This window comes from Salmo salar, chromosome 02 (genome assembly GCF_965601325.2).
Source record: "Salmo salar chromosome 02, fSalSal1, whole genome shotgun sequence".
NCBI lineage: Eukaryota > Metazoa > Chordata > Actinopteri > Salmoniformes > Salmonidae > Salmo > Salmo salar.
In genome coordinates, this window is record NC_138292.1 from 36,076,345 (window position 1) to 36,097,392 (window position 21,048).

The 21,048-nt window shown below is 41.0% G+C and overlaps 1 protein-coding gene across 1 annotated transcript; it reads left to right on the forward strand.

Annotated features, from left to right (window-relative positions):
• Positions 1–2,829: 2,829 nt before the first annotated feature.
• On the forward strand, positions 2,830–14,181 carry rhbg (Rh family B glycoprotein). Its single transcript, XM_014162122.3, has 10 exons — positions 2,830–3,229; positions 8,124–8,310; positions 8,476–8,626; positions 8,847–8,994; positions 9,265–9,431; positions 11,029–11,166; positions 11,879–12,012; positions 12,163–12,284; positions 12,505–12,578; positions 13,051–14,181. Exons 1-10 carry the CDS (start codon positions 3,043–3,045, stop codon positions 13,126–13,128), a joined length of 1,386 nt encoding a protein of 461 aa, XP_014017597.1. The 5' UTR covers positions 2,830–3,042; the 3' UTR covers positions 13,129–14,181.
• The last annotated feature ends 6,867 nt before the right edge of the window (positions 14,182–21,048 follow it).

Sequence of the window (21,048 nt, forward strand, 5' to 3'; positions counted from 1 at the left end):
TGTACAGACCATGGTCAATATATTTCCTCTCTGCCCATCAGTGTCCCAACCTGGGCAAGCATGTAATTTACTAATCTGAGTATATGCAATCAGTTTAGAGAAGAATGCTCCTGAGTTAAACTGTGGGGCTAAGTAAGTGAAACTCAATTGTTTTGAAGGGGCTAATGATTTAGACGTGCCCTGTAGCCCACCCTGTCAACTTACCGTGGGGAGGAATGGTAGTGGGTCCCACGTAAAGACAGGATGAAACATGTTACACTAGGAAAATCACAGTTTACTTGTTTACTTAAAGCTCTGCCTACTCCAGACTACTTGTTTTCTAAATTTTGAGTAACAAATATTTCGCTTTATTTACAACGGTAAGCCAGACAAAATTAAATGTGCTTGTTTATATAATGTATGCGAGTTTGGGGGGAAAGTATTAAATATTAAAGCATTAAGCCTCTCACCCTTTCCTGCAGTCAAATGACCTAGTGGTCTCATGGGTGGAATGTTATTCATATTTTTCATTATTTCATAATTAAACATTATTTCCAAAGAAATCTGCCAACAATCTGGTGTTTCTATGCCAAACAGTTTTGTTATATTTTGGTCTTCTGTGATGTATATAAAGTGTAATATTGGTATGCAAACTCAAAATTGAATACATGCCAACTCTATATCTGACATGGTACAAGACGTGTGTGAGGTGTATACTTTTGTTTCAAAGTGGATTTGTTTTAAGACTACCAAGAAACACTTTGTGTGACCCTGATTTAGCCCACGGCAGTAAAATGTTATTAAAGCGTCAGTCATACAACAGGTATACTTAAACCAAACTGGTATTCCAGTAGAGTAGTAAGAATGGCTTTTTATTGCCTTTTTTCCTTTATCCAGATAACAACCTATCTGTTTCGGTTAGTTGAACATGAACATCAGCAGTTTTCCTCTTGTTATAGGTGTCTGACTGACAGTAGCTCAATTAGCCCATACCAGCAAAAAATATTTAGATTGGTAAATTAGGAAAGTTAGTCTAGCCAGCTATCTAAACTTGTGGTAATCACATCCAAATTACCGGCTGCGCACGCAGGTGTCACGTCCTGACCATAGAAAGCTGTTATTTTCTATGGTAGAGTAGGTCAGGGTGTGACAGGGGAGTGTTCTAGTTTAGTTTTTCTATGTTGTCATGTTCTAGTTTTTTATTTCTATGTTGGGTTTTGTTTGGGATGATCTCCAATTAGAGGCAGCTGGTCATCGTTGTCTCTAATTGGAGATCATACTTAAGTAGGTGTTTTTTCCACCTGGGTTTGTGGGAGATTGTCTTTGAGTTAGTGTATGTTTCTACTCTGCGTCACGGTTTGTTGTTTTTGTTCGTTTAGTTTATTGTATATCTATTGCATAGTTTCACATTTCAATAAAAATGTGGAACGATAATCACGCTGCACTTTGGTCCACTCCTTCCTACGACAACCGTGACAGCAGGGCACATGTCCAGAAGGGCTGGGTTCAATTTGAAATGAAGGCAGTCAATTCAGGAAATAAACTTAAATACCTCCGTCCCTCCCAAACTGTTCTCACTAAAACTCAAACCCTGGTTACAGCCCTGGTAATACTGTTATTAGAAGTACCAGGTATGTGAAATGTATGAATAATGTACAGTATATGACACAAAATAGCTGTAAAAAATGTCATACAAAAGTTACCTTTGTCCTCCGAAGTGGTGGATGGGCCAATAAAATCCATAGTTACTGTAAATTCTACTTGGATTTTGCTGTGCCTTAGCTACAGTAGGTCTACAGTATGCTATCAGTCATCATTAGTGGAATTCTTGAATTTTAATTGACCTTCATTGACTGAATTATGTGTGAAATGACCCCAACTCTTCAGACAGTCATACAGGCACAAAGGTAGGCAGGAAGCTTGACAGACATTCACAATTCAACTTCATCGATTGGCTTTGTGCCTGTGGTAGACTTTTAGTTGAGATTCTCTAAACCATCACAGCATTCCTGCTAGGTGTTCTTCTCTATAGGAGAAAGATAGCGTACATAGTGAGTGATGGCTGCTCTTTACAGGAGAAAGATGTGCACAGACCTGCCTCCATCCCCTCTCACATCCTACTCCCCCAAAACCTGTCTCAACACCCCCACCCACACATCCCAAACCCGATGTCCCACAACCTTTCCAGTTGCGCCTGTCCAAACATCTCAACTACAGTGTGTGTGTGTGTGTGTGTGTGTGTGTGTGTGTGTGTGTGTGTGTGTGTGTGTGTGTGTGTGTGTGTGTGTGTGTGTGTGTGTGTGTGTGCGTGTGTGTGTGTGTGTGTGTGTGTGTGTGTGTGTGTGTGTGTGTGTGTGTGTGTGCGTGTGTGTGTGTGTTGGTCTTGGCACATTATCACACCTGGTTGCACAAACTATTCTGAACCCAAGTAGTTTTGTTTTTATTTTACTTTTTGTCTCACTTTGAGGAGTCAATGGCATAATGGAGAGACACTGCTTACATTCACAGAAGCAATATGTTAGATCCTATGCGTGTGCATGCCTGACTCTCTGCATGCATCTGTTTGTGTTTTTTAATTCACCGTGGGCCTTGAACCATCAACCTAATGTTTTACCGTAGATAAGGTGTGAGAAATGATTTCAATATGAAGGGAAACCCCATGAAAATAGTTTTTAATGGGTCATTTTCCTTCTCTATGAATCTAGAGGAGTAACTGATCATTTTAAGGAGTCCTAACTCATTCCAGACCACCTTAACAGCAGCTATAGTGAAGGGGAGGAGCTGAGATTGTCTTGCAGCCTCTGATTGGAGGCACACAGAAAGTTGGTGGGCATGAACATTTGCAACCAAAACGCACTAATTAAGTCAGAGCAACTCATGTGTCAGCTTGAGTCCTCACTCCCTGCTCTCCCACTCTCCCATTGCATCACTGCATCCACCAGTGCTTGTGAGTGTTAGTGTATGTTGCTGTGTTCCCTGCTCTGGAACTGAGTTGGACTTCTAACCATTCACCGCTAAGGCCATAGTGCAGAGCCAGGAGAACACCCAGGTAACCCCACAGCCATGACGAACTCGGCGACTAACTTGCGGCTGAAGCTGCCCATGGCCTGCATCATCCTGGAGGTGATCATCATCATCCTCTTCGGCATTCTGGTGCAGTACGACGATGAGACAGACGCCAAGCTCTGGCATAAGGAAATCGCCAATGGCTCTTCCAACTACGACAACGACTTTTACTACCGCTACCCCAGTGAGTGACCGCAGAGAGAGGGGTAGGGTTGGGGTAAAGAGACAGGTGGTGTAGTAGACATCCCTAACCACTGACACAGGGTCAGATACGTTCTCCTCCTTTTAATGGTTATAGTTAGGTAGTATGGTGATCTGACCCTAAATCTGTGGATAAGGGTAACTATTACCTTGTGAGGGTGGAGAGGATGGGGGATGTGGAGTCCATCTTTAGAAATGAAATGATTGTCCTTTTCTTTCTTTGTTATGGTTTGTCAATGTGTTGACGACTTGCATGGTAGCAGAAGCAGATATGTTTGTTGTTTAGGCAAGTGTCTTGTGTCATTCATGCAATACATGTATGTTAAGACCATGAACATGACAGAAAAGTTGTCTGAAGCTCAAACGAATCTGACGACTAAATCGGAAATAATTTATTTTCCTTCTGTGTTACGCCGCATGTCTTACTCCAGTGATGTGTTGGATATTGCCTTCCCACCTAGGGAGTCTTCCCCATCTGTCTTTCTTTGGGATGTTACATACGGTTGTGTGGAGGAGATGGGGAGGTGGATGGTCATGGTCATGGGTAATTGAGGTGAGCTGTTTGTAAGGGTTTGTAGAGGGGCAAAGCAACCCTGTTTTATGTTTGATCTGTTCTCAATGCTGTAGCATTCCTACTCTGAGACTCTTTGATATATAGGGCAGAGTGGGGTAAGATGAGCCAAAGGGGTAAGTTGAGCCACCCTTGTTTCTAGGAAACCATAAAATTAATAATATGACCAAATATTTAGGAAGAGATCATGGATTCTGTGAAGGAAGAAATCACATGGAAAAGTGGTAAGCAAGTTAGGTCCAAAAAATGATTTTCACCAAGTCACATGAATTTGTTGTGTTGGAGTTTTCATGATGCTTGAGTCTAACCCAAAGATACTTTTAAGATTATACATCAGTTGGGGTGTCTATAAGCTTCAGTATGAGGTCCTAAACCTAGCATGAAAGTGCATCCTTTTAGCTGTGTGGGCTAATATAGTCAAAATGTTTGTCCTTCGGTAAATTGAGCCAATGGCCATGGGGTAAATTGGGCCAATGACAAGTTGAGCAAATTGAAATGTTTTCTTCCCAGCTATAATGCAAGGCCTTATCGCTGGGAAATGAGGTAACAACAGAGCCTGGCCTATGTTAAAAGTGTTTGTTAAGTGTTGAGCCTGTGTTAAAAGATGCTTAAAATGATTAAAAGACAAAAAAAGTGATTGTGTTTAATTGTGTTTGGGACATAAATATAGACATGGTTTTAAAAAGGTAGTGGTAATATTTAATTCAGTACAGAAATTTGTTGGCAGCTTAATTTACCCTGTCCCGGGGTAAGTTGTGCCATAAGAACACTTTTTTTGGACACACTATGTTTTCAAAACTGTAATGTTTACATGAATTCTGATTATTTCCAGGGATACACAGCATCCTGAAATATATGTTAATATCTTTGTTAGAAAGAATACTATATTTCCCTTGATGGAGTAATGCTGAATGTAAAATGTATCAACTTACCCCACTCTCCCCTACAACCCCTGAGCTCTTCAGTGTTCAATGTGCGTTTTCCCTCCTTTGCTTTGACATTTGGCTGCAAGCAGCAAAGCAACAAATGGCTAATTCGTTTCCTAATTAGTGGAGGTTTTGGTTGCCAAATGTTTTTGGAGAGATCTGCAGAGAGATTACTGTCCTTTGATTTAACCCTTTAGTTTCTCAGATCTTTCCGTCAATGTTTCTTTGATCAGCGTCAAAACCCTTTAACTCATAGGCTACTTTGAACAGCAAGAGGGAAGGAAGTTTGGTCTCTGAATAGGTTATAGCATGTCTGTTGTAGTGGGTGTCCAATCAGTCACCAAGGGCAAAGGTATACTTTTCCTCCTCTGAACGTTGCTGTTCCACGTTCACAGATCAGTAATGACATGCAAAGGAAGACTGCTGGGGGGGGTGGAAGTATTGGGTGTGTCCAATTCTTAGCCCTTTTGAAAGTTCCTGTGTGCAACTAGTCCTAGCTGTCACCACACCTTGAGGCTTTCCCAATACTGTCCCTGTACTATATGTCATGCAGGTGGATGGGTGCAGGTAAGCCCCAGGGTAGAATGAGTATGAGAATGTCTGATATACAGACATGGGAATGTGTAGGAGAAATGTTTAATTTTCACATTCACCCCATCACTGCCCAATTAGTGAAAGGCCAGTGGGATAGGGGCTTCTGCGTGAGAAAGGGGCACCGGGGGGAGGAGCGTGAGGGGAAAAAGTTGAGTGAAAGATGGGGTACAGAAGGAGGGAGGGTGAAAAGGAGAGAAGGGGTTAGGAGGGAGAGAGTGATTGTTTTCAGAGAGAAGGAAAAGTTTGCTGTGGCAGTCTGATTTATGTGTTTATTGTCATGCCAGCAAGGCTTGTCATATGGAGGACTGAGATACACAGAAAGAGAGCTAGGGAGAGAGAGAAAGCAAGAGAAAAAGACTGTGTGGCACAAAAAGGTAATTAAGGAACCAAAGATGAGCTGTGAGCTACTTTGGCTGGTAGCATGGTTTCCAATTTTTCCATGGTTTTCCCTTGTTTAGGCCTGCTAGTCATAGCCTGGTCAATCACACTGACCACTGTGGTCAGTGTGGTTGACCAGGCTATGGGAGTCATGAGAAACTTTGGGAGTTGAATTATGTGAATCTCTAAGAGTTGGATCATGTCTGTTTGACTTTGAATTCAATTAATCTTTGAGGTTGAAGTCTGTGACTTGAGATTTGAATGAATTGAGCGTTTGAGGATTGGACCTTCACTTAAGCAGGTGAAGCTGCTGATGCACGTTATGCCAGGCTCACTATTTATGCTCTTGCCTCAAGCTATTGAGTGATTGAGTACACTGATTTTGACACAAAGTAGAAACCTGTTCAAGGTTGGGTAAATTGAAAGAGGATGCACTAAAGGTCCATTGTAAGTAATTATTTCAGATAATCTTTAACCTGTCACCTTCACTGATGAATGGAAGATCACCTTCAAGAATGAAACACACATACATACATACATACATACATACATACATACATACATACATACATACATACATACATACATACATACATACATACATACATACATACATACATACATACATACATACATACATACATACATACATACAGTACATACAGTACACACGTGCACATCTGACTACTCTCATTGATCATGTTCTGTTTGGAACTTCAAACGTTTTACGGTGTAGTAATACGAATTACGGGGAGCTCAGCCCCCCGAATGAGACATGAGCTCCCCTAAATGCAACAAAAGTCAAACTTTGGGGGGACTCTAATTTAACCATTCTCCTATTTGTTTAAAATACAATTTTGTACTGCTAAAGTGGTACATTTTAAAACAAAAGCTTATTCCAAATTAAAGGAACACCCCCACCTCTCTTGTCATGGTTTAAACCAGTGATGGTTGGTTTAGGTTCTTTCAACCGCATTCATCTATCTACTCCGCCTGTCTGCCTCTCCATCTGTCTGTCTTGAGCTTTCGCTAGCAAACTTGCAACATCGTATCGACTGGGTCCAACCCTTTAGCGAACTTGCAACATTGTTTCAACTGTGCGCTCAATTTCCCCTGCGGACGAGCTCGGGAGAGACAACTGTATTTGCGTCCCCATTTGTCAACAATACGCATCAATTCATTCAGGTCGTGTACTGTGTACTGTAGGCTTAATGACAATCGTCCAATGCCATTAGACTTTTTGATGTTTTGTAACATATGTCTCTTTACCTTCATCAGATGGCGGGTGCACAGGGCACTGTTTGGATGAATGTGTGCAGGTAGCTGACTTTTTAAAGTGATTTGTTATATAATAAAACATAATCACTGGACGTGTTCATGCCACATTTAAAGGTAATACATGTTTACTGTTAAAATACATGTCTTTACTATTAGCCCCATAAAAATGTTGGTGCACAAATAGGAAGTCCCGTTAATAAAACTGAGACCGCCAAATGTCACGATATAATTCTCCCTCTGCTGCTCTATATTGTCTGGGTGTGTAGGGTGACCTCATTGCTATGATATAAGAGATTTGCTGTTATATCAACATGTAGTAGAAGCCTACCATCTCCCTTAGAATTATTGCTGCTCCACATGATAAATGTCTAGAAAGCAAATGATATCTGATTGAAAGATGCAGTCAGAATTAAGAGAACTGTAAATAAATCATTAGATTAAAACTGGTCTGTCTGTATGTTGGTTCATGAGTGCAGGTGATAGACTGCCTTTAGGGCTTTTACAATAAATGTCAATGTGTGCAATTTAAAAAAATATATTTACATCCTCATAGGTGTTGCCTGTGTGTGTGCATGTTACATTGTCTCACCTATCTGTAGGTGTCCTTCTAATCTAGGAGGTGGCACAGGGTATTTGGGCCAGCCTGCCAGTGGGGAGTTGGGCAGTGGGAATATCCTCCATGCCAATGATCAGTTGCCAGGCAACGACCAAGAGATATTGTCCCTACTCCCCAGTGCCATGTGGATGGTCCAGTGGGCAGGGGGAGGTGTAGTCGGCCGGGTTAACAAGGCCAGATAGCAGGCTGAATGGCGCTATGAGGCACAGGGTAACTTCTCTGTGTCCTTCTATGTAGGTCAACTGAGGCTCCCAAAGCCCCTGTCCCACTCAATTTAAATCACAAAATGTTGACTAAAAGGGGTTGTTGGTGTTTCGTGGGGGAGTCACCAGAACTTTCAATTAGTTGAAGATACTGCTATACTACTGTCATAAGACAGATAGTCTTTCTCACCAAACCATAAGAAGGGGATTGTTCATGTGTTTACGAGACTGACCACAAAGGCACTTCAATAGTGACAATGTGCATCCAAAGTAATAAAATAATCTGTAATGTGTTCTCTTCCTTTGTTCAGGCTTTCAGGATGTGCACGTGATGATCTTCATTGGCTTTGGTTTCCTCATGACGTTCCTTCAACGTTACGGCTTTAGCAGTGTGGGCTTCAACTTCCTCATCGCAGCCTTCGCTCTGCAGTGGGCCACGCTCATGCAGGGCTTCGTCCATGGCATGCACGGGGGCAAGATCCATGTCGGAATAGAGAGGTAGGGCTCATGCACACACTAACCTACATTTCATACTAAAATAAGCACAACACACCAGCAGATACATGTGATGTGTATACATGGCATATCATACGGGTGTAAGTGTATACTGTAGTGTATTCCATAATAAACCCTATCATTAAGAGTTGTTTGTCCCTCCTGCAGTATGATCAACGCTGACTTCTGCACAGGCTCAGTGCTCATCTCGTTCGGGGCGGTCCTGGGGAAGACCAGTCCGGTCCAGCTGCTGGTCATGTCTGTGATTGAAGTCACCCTGTTCGCAGTCAATGAGTTCATTGTGCTTTCTGTTCTGGGGGTGAGTGTGTGTGTGTTTAGGTGTACCATTAAATGTACAATTCATGTCTTACAGCCTTAAGGCTTAATACTGGATATGTCTGTATACAAACCTACACTAAAACTGCTTTTTTACGTACTATTATGCCTACTCTCCTATTAGGCTTTCTCCTCACTATTGAATAATGTACTTATAGACTAAGCTTTTTACACCCCTTAAATTAGATCATTTCCATCTTTAGGCCAAGGATGCTGGTGGCTCCATGACCATCCACACCTTTGGAGCTTACTTTGGCCTGATGGTGGCTCGTGTTCTCTACCGCCCCAACCTGGACAAGAGCAAACACAAGAACTGCTCTGTCTACCACTCTGACCTCTTCGCCATGATTGGTAAGAATACCTCCTGCTCATCGTTAGCAGGAAGCCCGTACATTAGATACAAATAGCCACCATCAACAAGTCGGACAACTTAACCTTCATTTTCTGAAGACGCCAGTTATGTTTTGACTGTACATACAATGCATGCCAATGTATGGGAATCTGTGTCATAATTGAGTTAATCCAACTCCCCAGGAAAAAGACCTTACCTGTAAGCTTGCTAAACTAAAGGACTATATTACATACCGGTATGCTAATACTTATTTTTCCCTGCCTGCTCAGGCACCATCTACCTGTGGATGTTCTGGCCAAGCTTCAACTCTGCTGTGACGGCCCACGGAGACGACCAGCACCGCACGGCTATGAACACCTACTATTCCCTGGCTGCCTGCACCCTGGCCACCTACGGCCTGTCTGCCGTTGTGGCCCATGATGGCAAGCTCGATATGGTGAGGGAGCTAGTACAGTGTGGGGACTTAAGAGGAAAATCAGGTCCCTAAAAGTAGTATAGGGCCAGACAGGTGATGCAGAATTGGGGAGACATAGTAGGGAGAGGTAGGATTCTACAGGGACTATGCAGTGGAAATGAGGGGCTTAAAGTCGTCTTCCCAGATCATTTCAAGTGGGAGTCAGGGACGAGACATGATAGGGGAAGGAAGGTTTCTCCCAGTGATTGTTGTCAATACAATCCGGTTCAACTGTATTTTGCATCATAGGCCTACTAGCTATACTGTAGCCCTATTTGATGTTAGATGTTATACATGTAAGTAAATATTTGGAATGAATCATGACTCCTTTGGGATTAAATCCTTATTGGCCAACTCTGAATCATCATACAGTATGTTTGCATATACAGACTGGTTTTTCAACTCTTGTCAACAGATGTAGTCAGGCGTACTTGGTGAGAGTAAAACACAACTCTAGATTTCTTACTTAGCTACACTATTATCATTATTATATTTACTCCCCTCGCTCTAGCGCTTAAATGATTTAAGATATTAACATGAAACTTCCAAATGTGCAGACTGCACCAACTTAGATTGCTTGAAAAACGTTTTGATAGCATTTAACTCACCAGCAGTAACTCCTGAACCGTTCAAGCTAGACACCAAACCAACTTTCACATGTTCAGGCTATCCTACCAATTAATCCAATCAATCAATCTTTGCATCTACCCACCTTTTCAACTATAACCAGTCACTACCATTACTAATGCAGTCACTACCACTTCTTTAACTTATTTCAAAAACATAAATACTTTAAAACAAGCTAGCCTAGCACACACATTTTCTTCTGAAAATGTACTTTTCTAGTTTAGATTGGATTTATCTATTCTAAACTTTCAAACTATGGAACATCAAACATTTTCACAAGATACGATTTAAGAATGGCAAGATTGGAAACCATCCCCCCCAAAAATCCATGATGAAGCATCACACCATAGTTACTATCTACCTTTAGAGTATACAGTCATGTGAGCCAGACAATATATCTAGTTGCTATGTCCCTTGAGGACATGGCTGTCATCTGCATCTCATTCTGAAATCAAGACTGTACATTCCTGTCTAGATGGCAATCAATCTGAAGTTGTCTTTTCTATACAATGGAGGGAGTGTAGGAGTCAGTGAACATACCACATGACTTGGTGTTAGTAGTATCGTTCTAATCAGCTCAGATTATCTCATAGTTGGTGAAAGGGTAGTGTTTCAGCAGCATATCATAACATCTGTCTGCAATCTAACAAGCGTTTCGCTACACCCGCAATAACGTCTGCTAAATATGTGTATGTGACCAATAAAATGTGATTTGATCTCTACACGGTCACACACCCCCACTTTGCATGATGGCAATAGCAAATTGTCACACAATGATCCTTTGGTTGAGATGTTTTATTATTCAAATATTACATAAGTCATCCTACCTTCTCGTTCCTTGACATTGGTACCATGCAAAATTTGAGAACAGTGATAATTAAAATAAAGGTATGAATGGACTCTGACAATCAACCATTTTGAACACCATTTAAAAAACGTCTCCTCTCTTTAGGTGCACATCCAGAACGCTGCCCTTGCCGGTGGGGTTGCCGTGGGAACTGCTGGTGAAATGATGCTCACTCCTTTCGGCTCCATGATTGTGGGCTTCCTGGCTGGAACCGTCTCTGTGCTGGGCTTCAAGTTCCTCTCGGTAAGGCCAACCTGCCATTGGTAAGACAGAATATAGGACATAAGTGTATGGAAATTAAAATGTTTTATCCTCCTGAGACCCGGCAATAAAACATATCTGTAAATAAAAATAAATTATATTACATAAGCAGTGTTTGGGGTGAAAAATACTGTTTACAGAAAAAGAAAACAATTAACAAGTATAGGTTTATTTATGTTCTATTGTATGTGCACTGTAGTGGACTTAATACATCAGTTGATAGTAAATATGACCAATTTAACATTACAGTAAAAAAGCTCTTATTTGAAAAATGATTGCACTGCTCTGAAAACTCAAACTATTCCTGAGATATTTACTTACTAAAAGCAATTGAATATAAAACTCACAAAAAATGATAATTATACACACTTACCTTTCCATAAAATGTGCTAATTATGTTGGCAGCCATTTTGACAAACCTGGAAGAGAAAGTCATCCAGGTCACACTCCCACATGAAATATCATTGAAAAGCCCAGAATGTCCTCTCAAGGGGTCTCAGTAGGATATGACCGTTAATGATGCCAACAGAACAAGAGTATCTATTTACAACATAAACAGTCATGTTGAGAAACACATCCACTTATGTGTATATGGCACCTTTTGAAGGACATAAGGGTGCTAGGGTACATAGACATCACAGACACAAACATCCGCACTCATGGCACTGCCAACTTTCCACCCCTGTCCTCTCAGCCTATCCTGGAGGAAAAGCTGAAGATACAGGACACGTGTGGCGTCCACAACCTGCACGGCATGCCTGGAGTCCTGGGAGCCATCGTTGGAGCAGTTACTGCTGCTCTGGCAACCAAGGACGTCTATGGAGATGGGTTAGTCTGCCTTTTTTTGACAAGTTTGGGAAAGTGTGCCCTCTCCTGGTTTTATGGTGAAGCTCCCCCTACTGCGCAACAGACAGATGCCATCAAAGCGTGTATTCACACAACAGTTTCATTCAACACTCCCTGCTCTCTGTGTTGCAGGATGGCTGATGTGTTCCCTGACATCCACTCTGGTGAAGTGGAGGCCTCGTTCCAGGGCGTACGACAGGCCATCTCCCTGGCCGTGACCCTGGGCATCGCCCTCCTGGGCGGTCTTATCACCGGTATGTAGAGAGACTAGCTAGAGGATAAGGGGGATTTAAATATTACCATTTTACAGAATGTTGTAAGCACACATAGGCATTGCCTTGACTTGTTTGTTTCACAAATGCATGGTGATATTATAACTATGCTCTTTTGTCCCTGTATATAGGCCTATGCCTTGTGTCTGTGTGTAATTGTATCATGTCCTTGTCATGCAATTCATATGTCCTTGTCTTGTAGGTTTTATTCTGAAGCTGCCAATTTATGGTGCTCCTCCTGACACCATATGCTTTGAGGATGGCATCTACTGGGAGGTAAGTTTAGCTACTACACCCAGTCACTTTGTATGGACGAATGAACACACAGGACTCACAAATTTGTACATAGTGTTTGTGTGAGAGTGCAGGGCCATTCAGGCCCATGAAGGGTTAAAGATTGCCAACGATGGCATGCAGTTGGGCCCAATGTTGTGCAATATGATATGTGGCCACAAGGTGTCATGCTTGCATTTGGTTACTGAACTCAAATAACTGCCTTTCAGCATAAGCGAAGCAGTCACCCTCGGAACACCAGGTGGTGCCATTTCACATGGTCAATGCATGTATGATCAGTAATTGATAATCAGTAATTCTCTTGATTAAAAAAAAGATACAGATTTAGGAATGTCTTGAAATTAGCTAGGCAATAGGTATACTTGCATTTTTATGACTAGATAAGTCGAAAATGAGGTCTAAGTACATCACCACTACATATTTTTCTCTATCCATTTATCTCTGTCTCTCTCAGCTGCCTGGTGAGGAGGGCTCACATGAGGAGTTGACCACTGTCAGGACACCAGACGAGGCAGAAAAGCTCAACGCATAAACACATACACACACACACACACACACTTGAGATCCACACATAGTAGATTGTACAACCAGGATGTGGCAGCACATGGTGCTTGTGTATGTCTGCCATTTTTCAATGTGCCAATACCATATCTGATTCACTAGTATGGTGGTAGTGTGTGTTCAAACACTCCAGACCATCAGCAGAAGTGCCTTTCACTCTCAGAAGATAACAATCTCAAGGTAACCCATAATGTGTTTATACCAGACAGAAGCATGCTATCCTCCAAGCAGCATGGGCCATGGACAGTCCATTGCAATATACCTCATACCAGCTGCCTTATGTTATGGTCCTAGATGATGCTATGAAGCTACAGTATATGCGAGCGGACGCAGCTGAGAATTTGGATACGACTGGTGAAACCTGTTTGATGATACAAAAACAATGGATTAAGCAACTTTTTAATTTAGTGTTTTTGAGATCTTTTTGGCTTCTCCGCTCTTCTAAGAGATGTTACATGCACCAATGTTAAGGGAATTACACTTTTAGCCACTTTTAATCATCCGATTGACTAAGGGAAGACAAATTCGCAGTAGGCCTATGTGTTGTAAATTCTATATTAAAACCAAAGAAAATTGTACCTCGCATGTGATTAATGTAAATCGCAGATGTTATCATGAATAGACAATCACTTTTATAGGTGCATGTCCATCACTAAAAATGAAAAGTATTCCAGACTAAAGCTATGCATAGATAGTTAAAGTAGAGTTTTGACAATTGAATATTCTCTCTGGGTCAGGATTCTCCTTTTGTAAATTTCTATAGTATGCAATGTATTGGGTAGAGTTGCTATTGTACAATTATGTACAGTTGTGTATTGTACATAAATGTTTAGACAACATAAAATGTGATATAATTGAAACGACTAGCTTCACCACTACAGACAAACCATTGAATCAAATGGATTATTTGCTACAGGGGGGGAAATGGTGCCCAGACTTTGTTACACTGGATTGCTGTGAATTGAAATGATAATTGAATAACACCTGTAGCATATTTTGGCAGAAATAAATCTCTCAAATGTGATATATATATATTTTTTTACATTTAATTCTTTTATCTTGTTCATTGGACATTTTGAGTAGTTTTGTCTGAAACGTCCCTTTAATCTGTTCCTGAATATTTAATTGAGCCTGTAAATACCTCCGAGTTAATGCCCAAAATCCAAATGTTTTTTTTTCTTTCATATACCCAGTGGCGGTTCTAGACCATTTCAACTGGCGGGGCCAAGCTGGGGCCAGTTGTACTGTTAGAGGGGCCAGTTATATTAGACGTTATTGTTGTCATATCGTTTTCTTCACTGCATTGCAGGCATTAGCAGGCAAAAGACCATGTTCATAATGCAGATGCATGTGTTGCGATACTGTTGTGTTCCGCCTAAAGCGGTCCCTCTAGAAAATGTGTGGGTTAAATTAGTGTTCCGCGTTGCCACTGTCTAATAACGGATGTAAAAAAAGAACGATAGCAAAAATGAGTTATGTAAAAATTATTTTATACTCCGCATTTAAAGGGGGAACACAAGGGGTCCAAAGTTGTTGTCACAGGGGCACTGCCCCCCCCCCTCCCCCAGAACCACTACTGCATATACCACATGATTAACACTTTCTGGGATCAAACAGCCTAGGGAAGCAGGTGTGTTCGGCTGCATTTAGACAGGCAGCCATATTCAATTTTAATCAATCAGATGAGCTGAAAAAGAACTGTTGTGAAAAGATCTAATTCGTCAAAAGACCAACTAGTGGAAAATATAGCCTCGTTAGAAGTGCCCGGAGACAGTTCATGTTCGTGCGAGGGGAAAAAAAGGTTCCTGCAATGACATTTAGGGGTTCCTCCGATTGCATCACCGATTGCATCAACTTCTACTCCAGTGATTGGTAAAAAAAAAGTAAAACACTTGTGATTGGTCCATGTTTTTTAACTAATATATATATATATATATATATATATATATATTTTTTTTTAAGTGTGTATATATATATATATATATCTTATAAATAAATTCATTAGTTATTCTTTAAATGCTCATAAAAGTTTGGTGAATGTGTACATTTTCCTGTTTCAAAAACAAGCTGTTCAGTTACTACTCTGCCCCTCAGCAACTGCCAGCAGCAGAAGCTTTGCCTCTGTGGGCGCATAGGCCATGTGAACACTGCTTGGATTGGTTTTCCAGCTATTTTCTATGAGGGAGAACTGCCCCAATGAAATCACAGGATTTCATAGCATAAATTATAACAGAACAAAGTGAATGGACCATCCTGGGGTGCTCAAATGTGAGTCCGTTCAGTCGGAACTTGTGAGTCTGCTCTAGTCTCCATCCCAATGAGTCTCTGACGCCAGATGGCTTACTTCCGCACGTGAGACTAGATGACAGATGACGCTAAAGCAAAAAAGCAAGCTGTAAATAAATCATCATAACGGTCATGGGAGCCTAGAACCTGATAAACTACATCCAGCGAGTCAAAGAACAGAGGCCGGGGGATACACAAGCTAGAACCAAAGATGTTTATAACTAACCTAAGATAGACCACAGGCTGTCATTTCCAATGGGAACAAATGAGTCATAGTGGGCAGAACAAGCAAGGAGGGGGGCAGAGCCAAGCACCAGCTAGCAAGATCCTATTGGCGCATTTTAGCATGTATTTGCATATTTCCATTAGGAAAACGCCTACTCTGTGAAGTGCGGGTGTGCAATAACTCAATTTGCCCTCATACTTCTTCTAAACAATGCCATTTTTGGAAACTTTGGAAAAGGGTAAAGTCCACAAAATGTAGTCCACTCTGTTCATAATAGTTTCTAGCTTTGGGAACAGAAAACTGTATTGCGATCAAATCTTTCATCGATGAGAACATTTGCAGAATGTAGGCCAAAATCCATCTTGTTCCATCTTCTCCCACTGCCAGCCACTGGGCTTCCTCTCACCACCATATGTGGTAGTGAGTGGAAACGCCAAGCAGATGCTTCACATTTATACAGCCGGTGAAATATCCGTCTCATTGTTTTATCTGTGCTAGAACATTTTCATTGCAGATCTAGCAGGACAAAAAAGCATGGACAATTTTGTTTCGCCCCATGTTGTACATCAAGTTCTAATGTAGGTGACAGGGTGACATGTTGTGTGACTAAAACAGCATAAAACCGGGTGCATCACAAAGCATAATCAAATTAATTAGTCAGTTACAGTAATTTTGAGCTAGTTGGTACCTTGCTAGCTAATTAGCTCCCATGCCAATTTCAAGTCTTTCTAAACTAATATCTGACTAATATCTGACTAACTCGGAAAAAGTTATTTCAGAATGAAAGTTTACTGACTAGCGCATCATGCTTTGTGACATTATGTTAGCTAGCTATCCCCAATAAGATAATGTTTTCACTTATTGCATCTGCATGCTTGTTGCGTTCTCCCTGGTTTCTACTAGTTATCACAGCCACAAAGTCAAAATTGGCTATATTGTTCATGAAAACAAAAATGCATTTAAGATTGGGCATAAGGTTGGCAGTGTGGTTAATGTTAGGGGTAAGGTAAGGTTCAAAATCACATTTTAAGAAGATAAATTGTAGATATAGGCAGACTTTATGAATTTCTAGCTGTGGTAACAAGTGACGACCATTCACCCTGCGCTGCTTGTTCTAAATCTGTTCAAAACAGTGGCAGCATGTGCAGCAGTGGTCACTCGGTTTTTGACATGCAAAAGTGAAATAGATGTATTTATGCTGTTGTTCAAATGCAGAGATCATTTTCCTTTACTGACACGCTACAGGGGGGGAAATGACAACACACAATTAGAATTCACTAGAATTATGAACACTAAACACTCACACAAATAATAAACAGGGGAAAATTCCCAAAGGAGAATGTAAAATTCTGAGGACTCTATTAACTCATTATGTTCTATTTTAGATTGGGGTCAAGGGGGTCTGACATCAGTAGAGCGCAATAGGAGGCCTTAGCTGGCTAGGACCCCTAACCTCCAAAGGGCCCTGAGGCTCTCAATATCGTTCCCACTGCCTGGTAGCCAATGGGCAGAGGCCATGATCATCTTACCCCAATTCTCTCACTCTGTCCAAATGCCTGCAATTAACATGTTGGCCAATTATTGTATTGTTGTTGTAATATTATTGTTAAAACTTACGTTTGTTTCTCTTAGCTGTATTTACCCTCTAAATGTGTATTCATTATCCTATTTTAAGCTCTCCATAATCCATCAGTTTAAATGATATTGATCCAGATTTTGAGTGGAATATTTTGGTGATAAAAATCTAAATCATTACACATCATATCTGCATTGGCAATTGAATGTGATCCTTTGAATGTGGCCTTTGATGCAATGTCATCATACTTGATTTGCATGTGCATATGCAATTCTTTTTTCCAAAGGTATTACTAACCATGTTTCTAGAAACGGAGGAAAATTAAATAGTTAGGCTACCATAATCATAATCATCATAATTACTTTCCACATTTGAATCGGCCCAATAAAGCTCCATTAAGTACTTCAGCATTAGCGCCTATTCAGTAAACAGCTGTCCCCTCCTTCCTGGGAAAAGACCATGGTGCCTGTTTATGTCGAGGTACCCTCACCAAATATGGGGCTACATGGGAAGAATTAAGGACAGTGCTGCTGAACGAAAGCCCCCACCGCCAGGTGTGCTGTATGTCACAGTCAGGGTGTGTATTTCCCAGAAGACAAACAAATCATGCAGTTGGTAGGGTGTCCAATCAAAACACATGTTTTGACCAATGACTAAAATAATATATTAATTGTGTATATAATCCTCAAAGAAAACCAACAGTCCAAACCTCTTTTCTCCATCATAATCAGTTCAGAAGTTATTGTAGTTTTTACTAGGGCTGGGAAGATACCAGTATCGCGATACTCATTAGTAGGAAACAAAACAAAACAGGAAACAAAACATAAAACGGATTTAACCTTTAGGAAAACAGCCCTAATGTTGGAAACAAACATCATTATGTTGTCATCCAGAGTCACATTTATTTATTTCCAAGTTATAGTACACAATATTTTACATACAGCAGGTTTTTAAAGGACCAAAGAGTCTGCATCATGTTTTCATTTTTGCCATGGAAAAAATATTGTGATACTGGTATTGTCACAGCCATAGTTTTTACCCTTGTAGGATGACCAGAATTAGAGTGACTAAATCAATGGAGGCCAGAGAACAAAGGTGGTCACAAATCAGGAAAAGTGCATCTCGTCAGCTAGGCTGGATGCCGTGTAATAATTAAAGCTACTGGCGACCTGACAGGCTCGCTACAGTTGAACTGGTCATCTTTCTTCTTGAACCCGCCGGACATAAAACAATATAGAGGTAAGATTGATATCGATTTTGAGACATGACATGTAGTATTTTCATATTTTAGTATATGCCTTTCATATTAATTTGAAATTCCTCACAAAAACAAGCGTATCTCTGTGAAATGTCAACGGAGCACTGAGCATATAGGCAGTGGTGTAAAGTACTTAAGTAAAAATACTTTAAAGTATTAAGTAGTTTTTTTGGGGTATCTGTACTTTATTTTACTTTTACTCAAGTATGACAATTGGGTACTTTTCCCCCCACTGCTATAGATCTACCAAGCATTTTATTTTCAAAGCCTTTTACATTTATGTCATGCTAATTTTGCAAATTGCAATCCGCAGAAACAACTTTGAAGACAACGACCACAAAATGTAAAATCCTCAAAAGTTATGAAAACCTGCACCGCTATGTCAATATACTGTAGCTCAGTCTTATTATTGGATGTTTTAGGTTACGAAATCCAACTTTTTGGATATAATGTTAATGATATGTTAAAGACCCCACTGAACAATTCATAACATGAATAATCATATTTGGCTTGGTAAAATGTATTTAATAACATAAGAAAGTGAAATTTCCTCACCAAAGCGCCCTTTCTGGGCAGAGTAGATGGACTGTCACGTCCTGACCATAGTAAGTTGTTATTTTCTATGGTAGAGTAGGTCAGGGTGTGACAGGGGGTGTTTGTCTGTTTTTGTATTTCTATGTTCAGTTTCTAGTTTTGTATTTCTATGTTGGTGTTGTTTGGGTTGATCTCCAATTGGAGGCAGCTGATCCTCGTTACCTCTAATTGGAGGTCATATTTAAGTTGATGTTTGTCCCACCTGTTTTTGTGGGTGATTATCTTTTGAGTAGTGTGTTTTCCTCGCTGCGGCACGGTTTGTTGTTTTTGTGTTTCAAGTATTTAATGTATTGCATTTAGTTTCACGGAATAAATAAATATGTGGAACTATGAACACGCTGCATTTTGGTCCGATCCTTCAAACAGCTGTGACATGAACACCCTAAAGTAAATGCAAAGGAAGTTGTGATACTGTGTAAGGTGTGCTCAGTTCATAATTTACTGTTTTAAATATTACTTGAATAATCTTTTTCTCTCTTAAAAAAAAACCACTTCTTAGTGTGTATAGTTCCCTTCACCTACAACGAGAGACACATCCAGCTCTTCCTGGATGGAGAGGAGCTACTAACTGATGAGCTGGAGGGCATCTCCATGGGATTTTTTAAAAGATAGATCATTAGCAAGATTTCAGTCATTCAAGCTTTGTCAGAACCAGCTGGACGGTAGCGCCAAAGACAGCAGTAAGTCTAGTGCTGGACTTGGGCATGAACTCACCGGAGCTGAGTACTGGCTCCTCCATTTTTTTTACAGCTTGAGTTCCTGCACCTCTTATAGAATCCTTCAAAGTATTGTGGAGTAATTGCACCTAAATATAAACATTACCTGCACACAAAATTAGTATCGGCACCTATTTCAGTCCAAGTCAAGCACTGAGTAAGTCTCCATAAGCCTGGTGGCCTATAGAAGGAGTGAGCTGCTGTGTGTTTGGTGCTGATAAATAGACTGTATACATTTAGGTTGGGGGTGAAGAGGTTTGGACACTTGAATGAATGGGAAACTACCTTGGTGCTCTAGGAGTACTTACAGTAATTCACTTGAATTTCCTCCCAGAAAAAGGCTAGCAGTGTGAATGGGAAATCAACAAAAGTACATGAAATCTTACAGTTTTCATTTCTGTCCCACCATATAACTCAGTGTTTAATTCAGAATGTTTAATTCAGAGATTGAGTTAATAGTCACATGTACAGGGTTGTAGGTGTGATTGTTACGTGCACAACGTTGCAAAATAAATGTACACATACATGTTATTCAATCATTTAATCCAAACTTGGTTCCATTTTTGACGTGTGAAGCGCTGGAAGTCCTGCCTCCCAACCTCCTCATTGGTTTTTAGGAGCATATATCCACATGGATGATTGAAAGATGAATTGAGGTCCACACTCCAGTCGGTGGTGGTAATACACCTTAAAGTTGGTTGCCAACCGCTATATAAAGTCCACAGAAGAAGAAGACTGACGGAGGAGAGATTAATAGAAACTAACTAGGTTTCCCTTTTTATCTGTGGATTAATTGACGGAGTAGAGAACACACAATTTTGTGTGACTCAAAATGGGTAAAAATTCTACAAACATCCAGAAAAGGTCCTTGTGCATTTCAGGTAAAATAACAAGTACTGGCATTCCAGTTGGTATGGTGGCATCGGCTCTGGGTCGCCACCGATGGAACCGGGGGTGACTAAGTCAGCCCGTCGGGCATTCACTCCCTGGCTGGCTCGAGAGGTTTCCTTGCCTCGGTTGGCTATGCAGCTTCCTAACCCACATCACACTCCACCGGATCTTCGGGCTCCTTCTCTGCAGCGGGGTCGACAGGCGTCTTGCCTCAGCCGGAACGTCCGGCTTCCATGCCTCAGCCGTCTCGCCAGGCTTTCACGCTCCTGCCGGTTCGTTGGGCTTCCACGCCCCAACCGGCTTTCCCAGCGCCCATGTCTTGGCCGGTTCGCCCAGGTGGCACA

Bases quoted from the DNA above. Each gene is read 5' to 3' on its own strand.
- rhbg (XM_014162122.3), top strand. From the start codon at position 3,043: ATGACGAACTCGGCGACTAACTTGCGGCTGAAGCTGCCCATGGCCTGC. The intron at 8,311-8,475 runs GTAGGGCTCATG...TCCCTCCTGCAG, and splicing joins ATCCATGTCGGAATAGAGAG to TATGATCAACGCTGACTTCT. The intron at 9,432-11,028 runs GTGAGGGAGCTA...TCCTCTCTTTAG, and splicing joins ATGATGGCAAGCTCGATATG to GTGCACATCCAGAACGCTGC.